Genomic DNA, 21,984 nt, shown 5'->3' on the forward strand with positions numbered 1-21,984 from the left:
TCCTCGAGGCTATCAAAGGAAGTGGTTATGTTTGATTTCATGCAACCACACCACACTGAATGGTTATTTAATCAGTTCTTAGAAAGCCGTCCTGGTGCTCATTAACTCCCAGGAAAGCTACTGTCTTCAATTGCCAGCCAGATAACTATTTTTTCTTTGCCAATAGATAGTTGCCTCTAAATGCCTAGGGAATGATGATGCTTGGTGGCAAATGTAGGCTATAAAATATTTAGCTTTAACACACAATTGTGTTACTGCAGCCTCTAATAGGATTTGGTGTCAAGCAAACATCTGCCTTGGCCTCTGGCCCAAAGATACAGAAACAAGCTATTAAGTTTGTTCTTGCATAGTAAATAAATAAGATGGGTATCTATTAAAAGTGCCTGTGCCACTGACTGGCAAGCATGGCAAGTGGCTAAAACAGAAGTCCATCAGGAGGCCAACCATTTGTCTGTCTTAATATGTTTATTGTATTTCACATGGATCCCATTAATTCATGTAGGTAATGGTAAGCCAGACCATTATCCTGGGAGCTCTGCTGCTGCCACGAGTTTGTGATACCAAGCACGTGGTGTATTTGTCTGCTATTACCAGCCTGAAAACATGGGAATGGTAACAATTAGCAATTTCCTACTGAGCTCATTGATATCATTCAGTGACAGATAGTATAATGTGAAATCTAATTGTGGGTATGGGCAGCATCGTGCCAGTTTATAGCTTCTCACAGGGAAAGTGGGGATTGCACTGAGAAAGCAAGCAATAAGGTAAATATTTCAGCCAAATTTACCTTAAGATCTACCAGCTGTGAGGTTACTCATCCCAAAAAAATTCCCCCAGAGAAAGCAGCAAATATCCCAAAGGATCGTCAGCAGCTGTAAGACAGTGTGGTGCTTGCTGGTTTGCTCCAGACAGTGATGTGGTGTCCGCTTTCGTTATGAAACATCCTTAAAGAGTACTTTAGAAGGGTATTTCACTTGGAGAGGTGTGTTTCACACTTACCAAACCACTGAATCATAGACTCATAGAATGGCTTAGGTTGAAAGGGAATTTAAAGCTGATCCAGTTCCACCCCCTGCCATGGGCTGGCTACCCCCACTAGCCTGCAAAGCCCCATCCAGTCTGGCTTTGGGCATCCCCAGGGATGGGGCACCCACAGCTCTCTGGGCAGCAGTGCCAGGGCCTCACCGCCCTCTGAGTAAAGAATTTCTACCTAACATCCTGGAGCCCCAGGCCAGGATGTATTACTCCAAATGGGACCTCACAAGGGCAGAGCAGAGGTGGACAGTGCCCTCCCTGCCTGCTGTCACCCCTTACATCTCTCATTTCTATTAACCTGGCCACACCTTCGTACATCTTACTTCTCTCGACTGAGGTAGTACGGACAGTGGTAAGGAATACTTGTGTACCTCAGACAAGACTGTTCACCAGAATGAGACAGTGTGGGTCTGCAAGTAGCATGTCTCATTATGTCACTCAATCCTTCTCTCAGCAGAGATCTGCATGTTTACAATATTTATTCAGGATATGACTTGTTTTTTTTCAGTTGCTAATTAGATTTAGAAGCTGGCAGGACAATTACTTCCATACGCAAGCTTCTGCAGTCTCCATCTGAAGCCACACCGCCTTGAATTTTGCTCATCTATCCCCAGCGTGAGTTGTTTGCTTCCAGGAGGTTTGCTCCTCCTGCTGTTTGTTGTTGGAAGATGGCAAGGAAGCTGCATTTTCAAACTCCTATTTGGACATTATAGCACAATCATGCGAAAGCATCATGCGTGTCTGACCTTCCAATTTATAATCTTTGCCCTTCCCAGCTGGTGACAATCAGATTATTTCAGAGATTTGGAAGCCAAGAGAAAGCTGTGGGAGTCAGACTGAAAACAGGGAGCATATATCTTTTTCTGAGAAGGGATTGTCGTGGTCTCGCAGTGAACTTTAACTCTTAAAAACAAAACAAATCATTGTCATGATTCTCTGAAGCAATTCCCATGGTGCCATTCATGAAATGCCACATGGAGTTTTGTGCGGATTGGGAAATATCAATATTATTACTTGTAACAGCTTACAGAATAAGATATAGAATAGAAACTAGAGGTTGGACTTTACTGGGTTTCATTATTGACCAGTGGTTTTTCACTGGTATTCATTGATAGCTACATTGACTGTGCTTGTACTTAAAAGACATTCTTCCAGATAGTAGCTTTGTGCCTGTAACTCAGGGGCTGCCTGGAATTTAAGTCCTATCTCATCTATCTTCTGTGCCCCATTAAATGATATCTTAGCTAAGTCCTTGCATCTGCATAAAATACCTAACTTTGTCCATTTGCCTCTTCATGCTTTCTAGGGTTCCCCCAGCTCAGTTCTCAGTTCTAAATCACCCATAACATCCCATTTAATTGAAATGTAAGGTATTGGAACAGTGTATGTGCATGAGTGTATATGTGTGTACATATCAGAAGGGCCAGAAAAGCAAGGCATCTTTCCATCTAAAACTAAATTCAGCCTTGGGCTGAAGACAGAGGTTTTTATCAGATCTCCAGTGACCACGATTCACTAATGCCTGCAGTGCTCAAAGTGAAAAGAAATTCCAAGCTATGATCTTATCTAAGAATATAAATAGAAGCATGCTCAGAATTTTGCAGACTTGTTGCTCATAAGCCGTGTTTGTTCTCATTAGTTCTGCGGTTAGTGAGAAAAAGGCAGGTTCATTTAATGCTTCCTTTCTGACAGCACCTTTTAAGGTGCTGTAGCAGCTTTGGTACAAGAATATACTGCATGTATCTGCATCATTTTTTTGGGTTTCTTCTCAACAGTGAAGAACTTCTGGGAGTATACAAAGACCTTAATTGCCCAGAGTCACTCCAGGCAAGTTAGTATTCTTAGCAGCTAAGGAAGTGCTCCAGCAACAGGATAGGGAGAATTTCTTTTCCTCTTCAGTTCATTTTGTCCCTGTCAGGTTATTCCGGGGCAAAGTGGATGTACACAAAATGAGAGCTTACTGGAAATGCTACCAAAATGCTCAGAGAGAGTGGAGAGGTAGGATAAAGGGTTTTAAAGAGCCTCTCTGTCATATCATGATGAGTTGACAGTTGGACTTGATGATCTTAGTGGTCCTTCCCAACCTTTACGATTCTATGATTAATAAGTGTAGGGTTGTCAAGGCATGATTAAAAGTTACCAGGGTGCTTCAGTGAAGAAGTTAAAGTGGGTTTCTTTCGCCTGTCTTTATTCCTTTTGGTTAGGCCGCAACGTGGCATGATGCAATTAGGGCACACTTGTCAGGGGAGGAGAGGGGCACAGAGTGAAGTTCATTGAATGGATTCAATTTAAGAGTCAGGAAAATGCAGTTAGCTAAATAGACTGCATTTCTTTGGTAATTCAGAGCTTTAAGATCCCGTTATACATAGCTACTCTGTTGAACGAGTTGTTGGGTTTACCCTATAGTAGACATATGCTTAGTATTCTGACCTTTCCAGTCATGTAGGCATTAAAAGTACATCAAGTACATTAACTGAACCACAATGGAAATGCAATACAATGGAAAGTATTATTTCCAGTGACAAAGATTACCCTTTAGCCAGTGGAACAGCTGCCATATTAGATGCCGCTTTACTTTTCAGATGTTTCTTTAATTTGTTTTTTTTTCATGTTATTTTGCATAAATACTGTTATTTTACATACATACACCAAGAAAGTTTTGTAGATATTTTGCTTCTTTTCAAGGCCTCGATTTAATCCTTTAATGCAAGGGCTTGAAAACAAACTGGAGTTTTCAATATGCCATAGATGCTGTCAAGACACAGGGTGTCTGCCCTGCATCAAGCACTGACACAGGTATCCCCACTGACTTCAGAGGTCAGGCACATGTAACCTCACCACAGTGTTCCTACAGCTTGCAGGTTGAGGTTTCCCCAGCCAAGTACTGCACGAATGCAGAATAACACAGTCCTGCTCCTGCTCCCAGTTTTCAGGCAGGAAAAACAATTCACATTTTGGGAGAAAAGGATCAGTTTTTTTGTTTTGTTTTTTTTTTGCTACAGCTGTTAAATCTGCTTGCCCATCTCATTATCTTGCTCTCACAGTCTATACGATCCCTATTCGTGTAAGCATGTGTGTGTGCGTCAGTAAGTGATTTTGCTTTCTACATTTCCGGATACACTTCTTGAGAAATGAACAAAAAGTCTTTCAAAAGAAAAAAGACCTGAAGCAAAATGACTTTTCATTTTCAGCAGTGAAATTAAAGCATCACAAAGTTCTGAAGATCATGCAACTACAGGCTTATGTTATCTTTTAATTTGTGTCTCTACCTGCTGTTAAGTGAGAGATGGTACACTTGACGGTCTGCAAATATGCACAAGTTTGGAGCTGCTATTACTTGTTTACTGTAGGGAATACAGCAGCTGCTCTGCGATTGGGATAAAGGTGGCAGATCATGTAGCCAACATGCTGGGATTGTGTATCTGTACACTGTACAGCAAATATGAGCTTAGCCAAGGTGCTAGAAAACTGGTGGCGCTTTCTTGTGCCTGCCTGTCAGCATGAAGGCGTCTGCTTGTGCAAAGTCTTCTGCCAAGACTTAAAGCATAAATGCTTGAAACAGTTTTCATTATTTAAGCCTGCTGTTGCCTTTTTTGAATGATTAAATTGTAGTACGTCCTTTAAAATGTCCCTGAGAAACCTGTGTTGTTCTGAGAACGCCCATCCAGAAACAGCCTTCCTTTCATTCCCAATTAGAAGCTAATCTGCACATCTCTATTGCAGCTGTTTCTTTTCACTTACACCCAAAGGAAGTTCACAAATATCTTTGCTACCACAAAGCGCTCATGAAGTGCGCGAGGAAACTGCAGTCATCACTCACATAGCCAAGATTTCCACCCTACTCCATGATAGATGCACCACTGCTGTCCCTCCTGTATAACTGAATCCAGTTTTAATCGGATATGCATCCTCCCCAAGGGAGAATGTGAAATAATAGCGTGGAATGAACTACAGTGTTCCATCACCTTCCCAAGGCCCTGTCGCATTCACTCACTGCTTGCTTATAGTTTAGTGGAGAAAACAATTTTCATCCTTTTTTGAAAAGTGATGTTTACCAAAAGACGCCTTTCTTTCCTTGTTTTCTTTATTAAAGGAAAATAAGTTTTAGCCCAAATATTCCAAACTGTCCTCACAATAAGATAAAAGCGCTGGATATCGTTTTGCTTACCTGTTAACTTTCCATGGAAGATGAATAGCCCCTGTTTTTCCAAAGTCAGGAGATTTAAGATGCTAACTAGAAACAGAAGAAAGAGTGGAGCAGTCCCATTCGTGTTCCACTGAGATAGAATGTTAGCCCCAGCTCTTCAGTCTGTTTGTATAATACTGTAGAAATAATCCATCAAATGCAAGCGGACAGGATGAACCAAGTGGCTGCCACCAGTGAACTTCATAGGGGAATACGTCTATCATAAATCATCCGTGTTGGGTGCAAAGAAATGCCCCATTTCACTTTCTCCACTCAACAATATCAGACCAAAAATGCACGTTCTGCCAGAACTGTGTTTACTGTTTCTCTCCGGTACATTCAGCAAGGGAGAATGGCCAGTAAAATAAGCAGGGTGAAAAGTTCTCAGGTCCTGAGTGAGGAAAAACCTTGGTGGGTGCTGAGTGGCTGTGTGGTTTTCATCATAGGGTTTGCAGTCTGTATGCACTGATGTGAGATGTTGAACCACCCGTTGCTAGGAATGGATGAGCTCCCATTACAGGAGCTCAAGGGTGATGCTTCTATTCCCAGCTGCAATGGTTGTTTAGAGGTTTCAGCTGTTCTGCCATCAAGAATCCTCCCAAACTTAGTGGTGTTTTCTTGCCTAATCTACCTTTTGTTTCTTTCCAGAATCAGTGGATAACTGTCCTAGTAATTGCTATGGGAATGGAGACTGCGTATCTGGGACTTGCCATTGCTTCCTTGGCTTTCTGGGCCCTGACTGTGGTAGAGGTAGGAATTTCCTTGATTAACTCTTCGCTCCTCTCCTCCTGTTATTTTTTTTCTTCATCAGAGTTACCTTCATGCCGTTGCACTTTGACAACTGCACATTACCAAGCCTGGGTCTGCTGCAGGAGAACAGAACCAGGTTCACTTGTCATGATTGCTGTGGCCTTAGAAACAACGTGACCCCCTGTCTGTGCATGGACAGGCAAAACGTCACAAGAGGAATTTTCCTTCTGGGGATTACTTTAGAAAACATAACTTAAAAATCTGTCATTGCTTTTTATTTGGCAGACTTTTCCATCGCCGTATGGTGCACCATTTTAATACTTTAAGACACTGATTGTAGGCCACGTTAGTACATTTCTCGTTGTTGCAGGGCTTGCAGAATGGCCTCAGCTTTGTCTGATGGTTGTGGGGAGCAAGGGAGGGAGCAGAGCAATGGGAGGCAGGGCTGGATGCTTCAGCCAGAAGTGGAAATACTGGGATGCTTTAGAAAGGAGGCTTCCTCAGCAAACAGTACAATACATTTTTCTTCTCAAGTGAGAAGTATTTTTTAATAGATCATTTTGGAAAGATTTTCACTCGACCTGAAATTTTTAGGTTAGTTAAACATTTAAAAAACAAACTGAATCGCTTTCATTAAGAACATGTTACAGACAGAGAAATCTAAACGTCACACGTGGAAAACGCCAGAATGCTGTGCTTCAGTCTTTTCAAGGTCTTTTTTTGGCTGGAACAGTTGAACAGACGCAGCACAGATTTATAATTCAGTGTATGGGGGGATAATGCAAAAAGTCAATGCCCACACAAGGAGCTGTGCTAAGGCAGCAAGTCAGGCCTTCACCCCGGACCATTGCTTTGTCTGGGAAGAAGGCTGGGCTCCTTCCCAAGAGAGAAATCTAAACTCTGTCCAACCCTACATCCGCTCTCACTCCCACTGAGGTCTGCTGTGCCTGTGTGAGGCTGGGGGCCACATCCCTGCAGCCCAGTCAGGAGATAAGGCCGATTGCACACCCCACAGGCTGGACCCCGTCTGAACCCCGGTGGTGTCTTGGGGGTCACGGCCCAGTAAGATGGATGTGGCTGTCTGCATCCCCAAGAGCTCTGGTGTCAGACTTCTTGCTGACTCAGGTTGGGCTTGGTTTGCATTTCCAAGCTCCTTTTTAAGTCCATGCAGCTGGAGACAAAAGGAGTTTAGCCATCTCTCGCACCTCGTGACTTCAGCTAGGGGCAGAAGTTCGGGGTTTGTTCCCCAAAGGCTCCCTGCAGAGTCAGGGCAGAATGAAAAGCTCCTTCACTGTCAGGCAGAATGTGTAAACTTTTAGTCTGAATCAGGGGAGCTTTCCTCCTTTCTCCGTTTCCCTGGACTCCAGTTGGGCCACACAAGTGTCTCCCATTTCACACAGTTGCTTACTCTGGCTGATATGAACATGCCTGATTGACCTGGGCTCCTATCACAGGTTTTTTTGTGAAGGCAGACAAATACTTGGAGTGTCAAAATGCAATTTGCATGTGCACTCCCACCCTGAGGGCTTGTTCAATGGGAGCTTGCCATGAGCTTAATATACGAGGGTCCCAACGTTGTGTTTCTTTTAGTTTTCAAGGGTTTTGACCTAAACATCCCTTCAAGGACAGCAACTGCAGCATATGCAAGGCTGCTACTACTCCATCTGCAGCTGTGTGTCAGTTCCTGGATAAAGCAATAATTCTTAAGTTCTCTGTCCGTGCCAGGGTTTCTAGGTCACAGATTTCTTGGGCTCTTTTGTTCCCATTCAACCTTGCAATTCACCTCCCAAATCAGTGGGAAACTTTGGAACAGAAATATATACAGTTATGTTATTAACCAATTACATAATTGGTAAACAATACAGCTGTACCTTTAACCACTTATTTTAAACAACGTAAATGAGAGCAAATCACCAGTGATGTTTTCATGGGCCTTTTGAAGACCTCCTTGAACAATAAGGATGTCTTTTTTTCACACTATCTATGTAGTAAAACAAATAAGTGAATAATCTTGCTCTGTGATGCTGAACTTGAAGTGGTGTGCATTTGGGCTGCTGCTACCACACTTGAGTATTACTGTGATTTGGGCATTTTAGATATTTGTTGGAATGGAATCGGAGTGATCAAATTAATTACGTGTTATTATGTATAGAAAAGAGTTGCACAAGTGGCAGTGGAAAGAAATCCAGAAACCTCCTTTGTCTTTATTCGTTATGGCATGCTACAAAGGAGCTCTTTTTCTTCCCAATTGCCTTAGCATTGGCACAGCACTTTCCAGCTTAGGCTGAAAGTATTCTCCAGTCTTATTGCAGACGGCCAGCAATTTATTTGATCTTGTACAGAGTGATCAGCTGTCCTGTCAGAAAAACATGCAAGTCTTTTTCAGCAGCCTCTCACGGGTTAAAGGCAATTATTCTTTCTTCTTGTGGCAAAGAGCTGCTAAGGATCCTCTTCCAGTGCCTTGAAAGAGCAGGCTCCATTACTGAGCATTTGAAATTTGAGATAGGAGGGGGGAAAATTCCATCAGCCTAGCTGAAAAGTGAAATTACTGAGTGAATTTGCTGTGAAGCACATATATAACACAGTGTATCTTAAACAACTTATGTCTTATATTGTACGTTATATTGCCTTGTATTCTCCTTGCAAATGATGCACACCACTGCAGTGTGCTCTCTTTAAAGTGAACAGAGCACTCCTTAGTAATAATAGTTGTCAAAATCCTTTCTCTTCTACATTTCTTTTATTATAGTTCACTGCATTTCAAACCAGTTTAACAGTCAGAGCTGATAATGCTTTTTATCGTACAGAGTGCACTATAATTCTGTAAGACTTGTCTATAATGATAAATGAAAACAACACCGGATGGGCATTGCACATGAAGAGGTAGTAAGGGAAGAGAGGAGTGTTTCCCTTAACCACATTCATAGCTCTTTCTGCACATGCTCAGAGCCAGGAGCAAAGCAAAAGAAGTGCATTGAATTCATCACATACCTAACACAGGTGAATTAAGCGTTAGACGAGACTATTCTTCTCATATTTATCCTGTATAAAAATGTTAATTAATTGCTTTTGTGAGGGGCAAATGAGAACCCCAGCTGCTCTCACATGAGGATGATGTGCAACGGTGAAGGAGAGAAATCTGAGTTGAGTATATGTCTTTTTGGTTGAGTTTCATTGAAAGCAATTGAGAACAGAACTTAAACAAGACAGAATTTCAAGGGACAGTGGACAGGAAGGTATTGCTTCTGAGGGCAGCTTCCATGGACAAATCAGAACAGAGGACAAGAGGAGGCAAAGGTTGCAGCTGCAAAGAAAGGAAAAGGGAGCAAAATGTTCAGAGAGGAGCCAAAGAAAGCCTAGAGAATGGCAGTTATCAAAGCTGAGATTATGGAGGCTGGGGTTTGGTCCCTGTTGCCTTCTATCATGGGGAGCCAGCTCTGAATCTTTCAGTTCATCCCACCCTCCTTGGCCTGACTTTTTCCAAAGTTAACTCAGATAATGCTTGATTTCTGGAATCCGCCATGCCACAGCTTGAGTGGTTGACTTCCTTTTCTCCCCTTGAGCAGCACTGGACACCAGGTGGAACCCAGGAGGTTCCCTCTCAATATCAGAGTTTATGTTTGAAAACTTTTGTTGCAGAGAGCTTGGGAAGTCAAGAGGTGTTGTGTGAGATGATGAATGGAGTCCAGCAGAGGTCATAAAAGTGTGCTGGATTTGCAGCTGATGATAAGACTTGAGCTAAAGCAGAGAAATGGCATCAATGTGGCACTCTGGATTCTGAGCAAAGAAAGTGAGAACTGTAAAGCTGAGAATTGCAGCAGCAAAGCAGGGGGGGGTGATTGGTGTACAGCTAAGATCTGCAGCAGAGGCTGTGTGGAGGCAAATATGAAGGCTGGCAGAAAGTCAGGAACAACGAAGCAATTTAAGGTCAGTGGTGCTGCCAGAAGAGACACCAGTGTGTAGGGAAGTCAGAATGCAAGAAAGGTCTGAGGTTAGTTAGTGAAACAAGTATCGTAGACACAAAGCAAAGAGATGCTCTAACTCAAGAGCGCTGTTTGTTTTAAACATTCATAAGAGAATGCCGTTGACAGCTGGGTGTCTTGCCTGTAAAATAATTGGTTTTGGCAAAGAAAAGAACAACATACCCTACTGAAAGAGTGTGTACAAAGAATATAAATCCTACACTGGACTCCTGTGCTCTTTTTTGAAGTGAGAATTGTGTACAGTTGTTTTTAATGTAATTTCCATCATCTTTCCTCAGCATCCTGCCCGGTGCTGTGCAGTGGGAATGGGCAGTACATGAAAGGGAGGTGCTTATGCCACAGTGGTTGGAAAGGAGCAGAATGTGACGTCCCAACCAACCAGTGCATCGATGTCACCTGCAGTAACCATGGGACGTGCATCATGGGGACCTGCATCTGCAACCCAGGGTACAAGGGCGAGAGCTGTGAAGAAGGTATTTGCAAGATATATTCAATTAGCCTTTGCTTCAGTTGTCGTTACGTAATTACATGGATGAAGGCAATTCACAATAGCACTGGCACTTAAGCAGAACAGTAATAGGCACCTTATGGATACAATAGATGGATGCAACATAAAAATGATATGTTGTAATAGCTTGCCGTTAGCTATCATATTTGTTCAGTAGTTCAATGAAAGGCCATCAAAAGCTTCAGATAGACAAATCTAGTTGAAAGTCCAGAACATCTAATCATATGTTCAAATGTTCTTATTAAAGCATCATTTCCATTTACACATCTGAACATGTAATTACTTTTATAGTGCTTTCTTCTCTATTATGCTATGCCAAGTGATTTCAGTTGCTTGCATATACAAAATGGTGGCGTATGGAAATCTTTGGTTCTTTAAAAGCTTAGAAATGCTCTGGACTTGAATTAAATTCTGCTTCAAAATCAGATATTATTTTAATAACTTTTTCATAGCTTTATATACATATTCTCACATCAGCCCCCAAACATTTTTCATTTACATTTAGATTTGTGACTCAGAAATGCAATGCCTTTTAGCTCTTATCTTTCGTCTATTTGAGCAGGAAGTCACCTGCCATCATAAACCTTTATCTTCCCCAGTCTGCGACCGCTTCTTATTGCTGAGAAACTGGGCAGTTTTGTAAGTGTACAAAGCATTTGGACAGTTACAAAAATGCATCCAGAAGGGTCTGATTTACAGAATACTCTTCGGTGCTTTTGAAAAATGTTCTCAGAATTCTGTGCAGAGGACCTGAAAGGTAATTATGTTTAAATTATGCTTTTGTAAATGCAGCTATAAGGCTTCTGCACCGCCTGGTAGAGTTGAGACATCAGTTTGATATGTGTGTAAGAGTCATTAGATCTTGAATTAATTTATTGTTGTCCTCATGCATGTGGGATAAAGGCTTCTCTGAAATGGCTTTTATATTACAGACAGTGGAAGCAGGCTGAATCGGATTCAGACATTGGAACGGCATCTAATCTAGCAATTCCTTTCATGCATTTTGTGTGTCAGAGTGGGACATTTCTGATGTGCCACAGCTTCTCTGACTGCAGTGTTAGAGATGAAGACAACATCAGCTCAGTAACTGCAAGCCATCTCCTGAGAAAGCTGCACTCTGGCTTAAGAAGACACAGTTCAATAATGAAGTCATAGGGCATGCAAACCCCAAAGATGGTGACTACTGAAGTGCCTTTAAAACATCTCCGTAGATCTCATTATTTACAGGATCGTATCTTTACTGAATAAACAGAAATGAAAAAAAATACTCATTTTGCCTTCAGCAAGTCACATTTCATCTGTTTAAATCACAGTAAGATTTGCCCTTTTTCTAACAGGAGCCTCTTTTCCCTGGTCGCATTCAAGCAGAAAAGTCAGATAGTGCTCCGCTGTTTCACGCTGCCACTGTAGCTGGGGACAGCATCAGTCCCAGTAGGGAACAACATGAAAAAGAGCAAAGAACGAAGAGATTGTGATCTTCCTTAAGAGCTGTTTTGGACTTCCCCGACTCTATTTGTTTCTCATATTCCAGGTCTAACTAGTATTGTGTTGTAAGGAGGGGTGGTAACTCAGTAATACGCCATGCGGGAAATCTTCACAATATATATACATTTATATATACAAAGCTATATTTATTTAAATCTATTCAAAAAGTCGATTTATTCCATTTTTTAAATTGTTTTTACTTTTTAATTTCTCTTTTAAGAGCCACCATCTGGTATCGATTACGTTTTATTATTTCTCCGTTCTTGAAGCTTTGCTCCTTAACCCAGTGTTTAGAATGGGTTTTCATTCCAGTGTTTCTTCTGTCTTTTCTTTTCCCCCACATTAGTTCAGCAGTGTTTATAAAGCACCGGCCAACAATCTTAAAGGAGTTTTTCTTTCCTCCTTCCTCAGTTTATTGGCCAATATTTTATAAGGCATGGGCTAAGCCAGCGAGATGTTAAGGGAGGGGAGCAAATTTAATCAGTGAAAAATGAGAAGTTACTCTTTGGGTACTGCAAAAAAAAAAACAACACACACACAACCAACCTAATAACTCGTATGACCAATGAAGCATGAAGCATATTGGGGAAAAGTGTAGAAGAGACTGTAGCCTTGCCTGCTGCATGATTTATCTTCTTGGCAAAGGTTCTGCACAAGGTTGCACTATAAATGGGGCATTTTCTAACCAGAAATCAGACCATTTGGGACGTTTTCCAAGCAGCAACATAGATCTATGTAAAACTCTTTTTTTTTTGTTGTTGTTGCTGGTTGTTTTGGTGGCTATTTTTTTAAATGTAGGAGATATTGTCAGCTCTGCCCTCCTGCCCTCATCTCCGCTTCTCTCAGTATCTTCTCTCCTGAGCAGCTAAATTTGTCAAGCAGAACTCCCTAAAAATATAACATTGTACTCAAAGCCACTAAGCAATTGATGAAGAAGAAAGCAGAAGCCCCTAATCCTGTCCCAGGGCTGTTGCGCCGGTGCGGAAAGCTTAAAGAGATACAGCTAGCGAGGCTGAGATTAAAGTAGCCATTGTGTGTGACATTTTCTGAAAGGGCTCATTTCAACATGAAAAATGGCCTTGGGATTATGATAAATGGGGGGTTCTGACATGCACATTCCCCTCCTATAATCAGCTGTGCTGGAGCCGGGCTTGTGGATTGTCTGCCTCCCATGATGGAGCCCTCTGTAAAACTCACCTTTTTCCCAATTGACCTTCGGAGGGGATGATGAATTGCCTGGAGGTACCCTCTTGTCAGTTAGCCTGTGATCTTTGTTCCCTATGTTCAAACCATCTGCTGAGAGCCTACAAGGCTGCGAGTCCCTTTTTTAGTCCTTTTCCTGCTTATTACTGCTGAGAAAGAACGGGGCCAGGGCTCCAAGGGTCTCATGCTAAAATTGGCACCTGGCTCCCAGCTCACTAGCACTGAAGGAGATTTATAGACTCATCCTTTCCAGCCTCTTACCATTTTCGAGAATTCTTCCAGCTATGATCAGGGCTCCAGGAATCAAAGAGAACTGAAAATGCTCTCACATGCCTTGGGATAGTAATTGCTGAGCCATTACTTGTCAGAGCGAGGAGGTTTTGCGAATCCAGAGAATTATCAGAGCAGCTGTTGTGTTTCTTTTTAAGGTTTCTGGATCTTCAGCAGGTCGTTGGGGTTCCTATTAGCTCTTGCAGGAAAAAATAGAAGCTGCAAACCTGCTGTATGTGCAGTGGCCGTGTTCTGCTCTTCTGCATTTGAGCCAGGAGCTGAGCAGATATCTTCCTGCTCCAAGACAGGCTGGTGCTTGTAACTGATCCTCGGGGCACTGCCAGCGATGGGGAGAATTGCTCTAGGCTGTCCTACATGCTTTTATATCTAAATAGGTGACCAACTCCTTCAGTTCCTTTTTAGGAGGGTGTCTGATGCCTTGACTTTTTTGCTCCTGCTGGTGAAATAGTTCCGTGGGTAGAGGAGCTGACAGTTGCCTACAAAGCACACAACTCAGGGCGTACGGTCCAAGCTGCTGTACTTTGCACCCAACTGAACTCTCTACAATCTCCTTTGGGAGGAACCTTCCTTCAGGAGGAAGTTTTTCACTCAGAGGGTGGTGACGCACTGGAACAGGTTGCCCAAGGAGGCTGTGGATGCCCCATCCCTGGAGGCATTCAAGGCCAGGCTGGATGTGGCTCTGGGCAGCCTGGTCTGCTGGTTGGTGACCCTGAACATAGCAGGGGGTTGAAACAAGATGATCATTGTGGTCCTTTTCAACCCAGGCCATTCTGTGATTCTACGATTCTATGATTCCTTTTAAAAACAGCTCTTCTTAAAAAAACAGAAGCCATTAAAAAGTGCACTCATGGAGCAAAAATGGAAATAGAAGGATACCAATGTACAATAAAAAATATCTTTGTTTTAATCCTTACGCCAAAAAGAGAGAGGATACATTTAACATGAAATGAATGTTAACTGTCTGTAAAACCTGCATAGATCTCAGCGTATTCTTCAATTTAAGCATATGCTTTGCTGAATCAGGGCATAAACTTCTGCTGAGTCTTTATGTAAAATTCACTCTCAGAAAACTAGAGCTCAGCTTTGAATTCATTAGTAAGTGTAGCTTAACATACTCTAATAGTGTAAGTGGAGATGCAATATGTGTAAAAGAGAATATTATTCTTATTCTAACCTTAATTGACATTAGCCTGTTCTTACTTGGAAGGTTATTTATTACTGTGGGCCTGGATGAAAGAATGCCTTTTATCGTGTATTTTTTTCTGTTTTCCATGTGTTTTACAATCATAGAATCGTTTGAGTTGGAAGGAACCCTTAAAGGACATCTGGTCCAGCTCCCCTGCAATGAATGGGGACACCCAAAGCTCCATCAGGTGCTCACAGCCCCGACCAGCCTGACCTTAAATGTTTCCAGAGATGGGACATTTAGGTCTTATTCCAATTTGGGGATGGTATCTCCTCGAAGCATGTTTTGTGCACAGTGTGGCTTTGCTTTCTACTTGGAGCCTTGAGATACTTCTGCAAGCTTCTGTAGATTGCAAGCTGATCATTTGTTTTTCTGATATTTACTCCTTTTATCTGTTTTCCTTTTCTTTCTTACCCATAGTGGATTGCATGGATCCTACCTGCTCGGGACGAGGAGTGTGTGTGCGCGGAGAGTGCCACTGTTCTGTTGGCTGGGGAGGAACCAACTGCGAGACCCCAAGAGCCACATGTCTGGACCAGTGCTCAGGTCATGGGACCTTCCTCCCCGATACCGGCCTCTGCAGCTGCGATCCCAACTGGACTGGCCACGATTGCTCAATCGGTAACGTCAGCGAAGACTCGGGTTGTTTTTTTGGTTTATTTAAACTTTGTAAAATATTCAGACTCAGGTCTGCTGAAGTAGCGCTACAAATGTGTTCCTGTAAAGCTCATGTAGGGCATGCCTGGAAGCAGAAATGCCATAGCTCAACTACATAAATAATTCTGCTTCTATAGCTGAGCACAGAGCAACATAATAAATAACCCCATTAAAACCACGTAGGTTTGCTGTAGTATGTTATATTGCTATGCAAGTAATTGATATTCTACATATACCTTTTTGTTCTGGTGTTGGTTTCTGATGAGTCCTTGTAGCCAACAAAGGCTCTGTTTTGATTTTTAGGAGATATAACTAAATATTTTTTAGGTTGCTGTAAACAACAAGAAAAGAGGTGCCAGATCTCTTTTCCCTTCAAGGTTTAAATGCTGTGATTTTCTAGGCTCAGCTGGAGGAGGGTGAGTGTCACATGAGGTTTGAATCAGGACATTCTAAGCGCTGTCCCATATCAAGTGAAAAAGAAGTTGACTGAGTAGAAGCATTGGATACTACAAGCATTAAGAAGACAGATTTTTATAGGCAATTTTGTGTAAAGGTCTCAAAATGTGAAATTCCTTCATTCCTTGTCTAAATGGGCATCATGCTCAAAATCTGCATCTGGTATCTGAAGTGGAGGCTGGGGGAAAAGTGTTCAAGAGCTTTTCTTTCTTACTTCCAAATGCAGTTAGCTTTTAGATGCCATACTGAGGAATGCTATAATGCATTAAATAATCAGAGCCTACTGGGCATTAGTCTTTTGGCTTGTGTGTACTGTACTCACAAATAAAAGACCACAGCAATAACAGCTTCTTTACCTTAAATAGATGGGTGGAACTAGGCCAAAAATCCAGGTCAGCTCTGGTTAGGCAATGAAATGGAATGAATTTTCACACACAGACACACACACACAAACTATTAGGAGACTGGGTGCAGCAGAAAAATTGCACAAACGTTTTCACTGAGGAATTACTGCAATGTGTATAAGAAATCAGGTTAATTGCTTGCAAGTATTGTAAGAGAGTGACTTCCAAGGATAGGGCAAACTGAATGAGCTCTTGAAAAGGATATGAATAAAAAGCTTCTGTACAATAATAATTCAGGGTAGGTGTCATGTTAGGAAGCTTGTCATGTGGTAAAATTGACTGGGCTGAGGAATACAGCAAAAAAGGAGTCCTCCTTGACTGGGGTTAAAAACATACTGATTCCACATTAATGTCTTCAGTTCCATACACACATTTATATGATGACCACAGGAAGGGAGAAGGTAGCAGTGTATTTCCAGTGATTTCATAGCATGGTGCATAATTGAGTCATTATTCTGAGTTTATGTGGAGGTTTAGGGGTTGCAAGGATGGGTTTGGAAAAGTGTTCATTTCTACACGCAAACAGAACTTGCTTTCCCATTGTTAACCTGCAGGGTCGCGTTCAGATGATTTATAAGCTTTCTTTATACTTCTTTTATAAATCCATCTAGTGCAAACTTTCTTTGGCAGTGTGAGGTTATTTGAGACAAACTTGAGCATCATTCCAAGACCTTTTCCCTCACCAAGCTGCTTGTAACATTCAGGTTATTGTGCCTCACAGCTAAAATCACAGCTAAGGTGATTTGTAAACTTCCATTTCTAACCCAGACCTTTCCACTGAATTGATGACTTGATTTGAAAGACAGATTTACTCACGGGACGTGTAGTACCCTTCTTGCATGATTAAAACAGAGTGAGCAAGTATGTTTGTTACATGCAGCACCAGTGCCCAGGGTGGGCAGTAGGGGGTCCTCGAAAGAAATTAAAACGGGCAGACTTTATTGTCCTATAAAATAGGAACAAATAGAGGAAAAATTATTAAGTGAAATACTTAAGTACTTGCATAAATCAACCTCAGCGCAGCAAAGCAGTTAGGACTGTGTTTACTGCCAGTGAAATCCATAGGTCTGTGTGCCTACAGTGGGTTTTCCAGCTCATAACACCTTCAAGTCAAGGCTGTTAGTGATCTGAATGGCATACTGCATTCCTTTAAGAGGTATCAGCCAGTATGGAAAGAGGTAGATAGGAGAAAGTCTTTGGATCACAGACTGATAGAACTGTTTGGGTTGGAAGCAACCTTAAAGATCATTCAGTTCCAACACCCTGCCATTGTCAGGGACACCACATCATTGTCATAGGTAGAAAGTAAGACTAGAATGTCTCTGAACCTTAGACTCTGTGTTTTTATTAAGTAGATGAGTTTCAACTGCCTTTAGAGGCAATGTTAGAGAAATACAGCTTGCTACATGAAACCCTTTATTTTTTCACATAATAGTAATATTAGATTCTTCTTTTTTCCTGTTTGTGCGTCTTTTTTCATTCCACCTTGCTTTTCTCGTCATAGACAAACTGCGTAACTCAATTTCTCACATGTTCTGCTCTACAATGTATTGTAGAAGTAATAAGGTGCTTTTTTAAATTCTTTTTTTTTTAAGCATTATTATTATTATGCCCACAGCCAGTATATCCATAGCACCACAGAATTTTCACTCTAGAAAAATGCTTCCTGATCATGCTTCCCTTTCTCATACAAGGCATAAGAGTCCTCTTCCCCTCAGTATGCTGTTCTTCTTTGGTAGACTGCCTAGTATAAAGTCTTCTAGTGAAAGGTAGAGAGATAAGTCCAATGAGAACCTGTATGCAGAGGAAACGGCCTTTTTGAGTTCTCTCTGAATGAATGAAATCTCTCTCCTTTTGCATCCTTGTGCTGTTGTACAAGCAAATATAAAAAGGTCCTTTATAACCCAGTTCAGCTAAAAAGTCCAGGGCAATGCTCAGCACAAGAAGGCTAATTAAGGAACCACTCATCCTAACCCCTTTTCTCCAGAGCCTATCATTAGATATCCTCTGTATCTTTGGCTTTTGGCATGCTATCTCCCTTCACCTCTTAATGAGCCCTAGCAAAGGACTTTGTCCTCCAAGCATGGCAGCTAATGAAGCCATTAAAAGGCAGCTCTCTTAACGTCATATTGCCTGAGTATAGCAAGAAGAGGCAAATGCCCTGTGCTGAAACATGAAACAGAACTTAATATGTAATGGAGTCTCGATCTTGACCTATTTAAGCTGGACCAAATATTTCTGGCTAATCAAGAGGCAACAAAACACATTACAGTAAGACGTTCTTGCTGCAGGTCAGTCATGCTGACTGTGTTTAGAGAATGCTGTTTCCCAGAGGGATCTCAGTGATGCTTCAGTACAATCCCAGGCCCATCAAAATATGTTTAAATCCACATTCATGCTTATTTTATCTGATGTTGTCCTTCACTTTCCTCAGATTTAAAGCAACGATCTCGCACTGTTCTTTATTCGGCAGTTGACATTTGGCATGCAAGATAATTGCTGGAATCATCTGAAAACTGATCATACAAAGCATATTACATCTCTGTGTAATAAGTATAGTGATTATGTTTTTCTGGACAGTTGATAATGATTGGACATAGACCTGCATACAAATCAAGATTCCTTTTCAGTCACTTTTTACACAGCTGAGATCCCTTAAAACTAGACTGAAGAGTAATAATAAGAATATTGCTTGGTCCTGAATTGCCAGGATAGATACAAAATCATAGGCTCTGCATTTAATGATAAGAGCTGACAATGGAGACTGGGATTTTACAGACTGAAAAGTCTAGAGTGTTCCTGCACAAAGGTTGATGCTGAGTTCAAGTGCTCGTATCTCATGAAATCAAGTGGCTCGATCCTATACAGAGCCTTCTATCAGCACTTCTGCTGCTAGCCATGTTTCTGAGGATATGCCAGTTGAGTTTATGGCTGCCCTTGTTCCCCTCTGTGACTTTTAGGAAATATGACTATCCATTGATTTGTTGCCAGACTTCATGAGGTTCACACTCAGAAAGAGATTTACGCATTTACAATTTACTTGAAGCAAATGCAGATTATCCGACTTTAATGCAGTGTTGCAGGGAACTTTTTCTCAGCTCCTGAGGTATTGCAGTGACTAGAGATGTGTCTTCAGTTTCTTGGGAGAGAATCCCAATTACCAGGTCAATGCAGATGCTATAGGCAGTCATCATCTCAAAGTGAAGAATGAACAGGTAGGAGCAATCCAAAGGAATGACAATTTGAGGACAGAGATTTCACAGCCTGAGTGTTTTCATTTTTACAAAGCACAGAATGCCTGGAGTTTGAGAGGAAGACAGATCTTCTCACCATCCATCCCTTCAGCATTTCTTAATGGTCTGACCAGCATGCTTGGAACAGAAAACCTGAAGTTCAGGGTTAAAGGGTCTCAACCCCAGCTCCCTGTTCATCTGTATTTGTTTTCTAGGTCTTTGGTACTTACTTAAGATTTATACATTTCACTGCTGGAAATGACTGCCAAAATTTTAGGCACTTATCCTAGCCACACTTACTGTGGCTGGAAATGTTACAAATGTCCTTGATGTTTTTTTGAACAAGTTCAGTTTCATGCAATCCCCTGCTGCCTTAAAACTTCCTTTAGCGCTACCAATTTAGTGGAACAGTTGTCCTAGAGAAGAGAAACATATGCAGAAGACTGTTCCAATTGTAGTTAAGTGGAAATCTTTGAAAGAGAGCTTAATTGAGTCCTCATTGATTTAGCTGCCTCCATATTTGGGTAATTCATGTTCCTTTGGAGCTGTCTGGGTTTCAGCTTTTGAGAGATCCTCAGTTCTGCCAAAGAACTGCAGAAGTCACAGCAGGCATCACGATCACAGATTTCCTCAGGAGAGAGGCAATTACAGAGCTGTGGCATTTAACATTAAAAAAAAAAGAAAGAAAGAAAGAAAATTGCCTGTTTAGCCTATGTGACCTGTTAAAAAATAGTAGTGATCACATCTGTAATATAAAACTATTTGGATGTTCATAACCAGAGGGTTGGTGTCAATGGCTCTATGTCCGGGTGGAGGCCAGTCATACGTGGTGTCCCCCACGGTCCATCTTGGGACCAATGCTCTTTAGCATCTTTATCATCAACACAGATAGTGGCACTGAGTGTACCCTTGGCATGTTTGCTGATAACTAACCTTAGTGCTGCAGTTGACACAATACAAGGGAGGAACACCATCCAGAGAGACCTGGACATGCTCAAAAAGCGTGCACACAAGAATCTAATGAGGTTTAACAAGGCCAAGTGCAAGGTATTGCTCTTGGATCAAGGCATTCCCAGATAGGAGTACAGACAGGAATAAAAACTCATAGAGAGCAGCCCTGCTGAGAAAGACTTGAGAATTCTGGTGAATGAGCCAGCAGGCCAGAGGGGTCAACGATGTGCTGGACTGTATCAACAGAGAGGTGGCAGAGGGCAAGAGAATTGAGCATGTTCAGCTTGGAGAAGTGAAGGCTCTGGGGAGATCTTGTTGTGAACTTCCAGTAACGAGGGACACTTTAAAGCAGGAGGGATACTGACTTTTTCCGTGGTCTGGTAGTGACAGTACAAGGTGGAGTGGACTTAAACTAAAAGAGGAGAGATTTAGGTTAGATATCAACAAGGAATTCTTTACTCAGAGGTGGTGAGGCCCTGGTACTTCTGCCCAGAGAGGCTGTGGTAGCCCTATCCCTGGAGGCATTCAAAGCCAGATTGGATGGGGCCCTGTGCAGACTGATTTAGTGGCTGACAACCCAGCCCACAGCAAGTGGTTGGAACTGAATGATCTTGAAGGTCCCTTCCAACCTAAGCCATTCTATGATTCTATGATTCAGTCATTTGCAGATATGCCTAGACAAACCTGGCCTCATTGCAGTGGGGAAAGTGCAGGTCTCCATTGGGCAGGCAGAAGACCAGGTATTTATCCACTGGTTGAAAAGCAGTCCTCCATGGCTTCACTTCTTTTTGTAGTCTGGAAAGTTGGATCAAGAGTAAAATTAGCATGGTGCACATACACATCTTTCTGTTTGCAGGGAAAATGCTTTAAATTTATTGCACAACACACCGAAGTCAATGGAAAAGCTGCTACCTGTAGGAGTACGGGTCAATTCACATCCATTTACAAGTAATATTTAGATTTAAGATTTTGTATCAGTTAATGGTAGTGGTTGGATTTTTTAGTACCAATTTTGTTGTAGGAATTAACAGAGGAGAAAATATTTCAGAAAGCAACCAATAGACCACCACAAAGTTGTGCAGTTCATTGAATTAAGGATATGTTCTGTATTCTAATCAGTAGTTAAGGAGACTAAAAGGAATGAGCTTTTAAAGAGAAAAGCCCAAGCAAATGCATCTTTATTTTCCAGTGCCTTTTTTCATCTGGAATTGTGCAGATTATAGCATGCCCATGCACACATACACCCAGAAAAATAGTTCTCATATATCTTACCAGACAACGTCATATCCCATTGGTCAAACAGCACCAGGGTTAACACAATAGGTGTGATAGAAATTGATTTCCTTGGGCTTATTGGTGTCAACCTTACAAAACAAAGTCTCATGTTAAATTCATGACATGCCCAAGGCCACCAAGATAAAAAATCCATCCTTGAAAAATGTTCACATCATTCCTCCTCTAGAACATCATTTTCTTCATTTAGGGGTAAGGATGTCTCTGTAAAAGCTGGGTGTTACATCAGCTGTCGCATGGAGTAGGTCTGTTCCTCTCTGAATGAGGGTTGCTCCCCATTAATGCCTGGGAAGTCTTTTTCTTAGATTTAAAATACATACAAGGAAGAACAAGAGAACTAACTTTAGCATATGCCATATGAGA

General features: G+C 41.8%; 1 protein-coding gene across 12 annotated transcripts in view; it reads left to right on the forward strand.

Moving 5' to 3' along the window:
* The window catches only part of TENM4 (teneurin transmembrane protein 4), a 598,985-nt gene that overhangs the window by 443,455 nt on the left and 133,546 nt on the right, over positions 1–21,984 (forward strand). For all 12 annotated transcript variants that reach the window (XM_072326955.1, XM_072326954.1, XM_072326960.1 and 9 more), the window contains 3 exons: positions 5,870–5,971; positions 10,233–10,427; positions 15,048–15,248. In XM_072326955.1, coding sequence (XP_072183056.1) covers positions 5,870–5,971; positions 10,233–10,427; positions 15,048–15,248 — 498 coding nt within the window. The remainder of the gene's footprint in view (positions 1–5,869; positions 5,972–10,232; positions 10,428–15,047; positions 15,249–21,984) is intronic.

Source organism: Excalfactoria chinensis, chromosome 1 (genome assembly GCF_039878825.1).
Source record: "Excalfactoria chinensis isolate bCotChi1 chromosome 1, bCotChi1.hap2, whole genome shotgun sequence".
NCBI lineage: Eukaryota > Metazoa > Chordata > Aves > Galliformes > Phasianidae > Excalfactoria > Excalfactoria chinensis.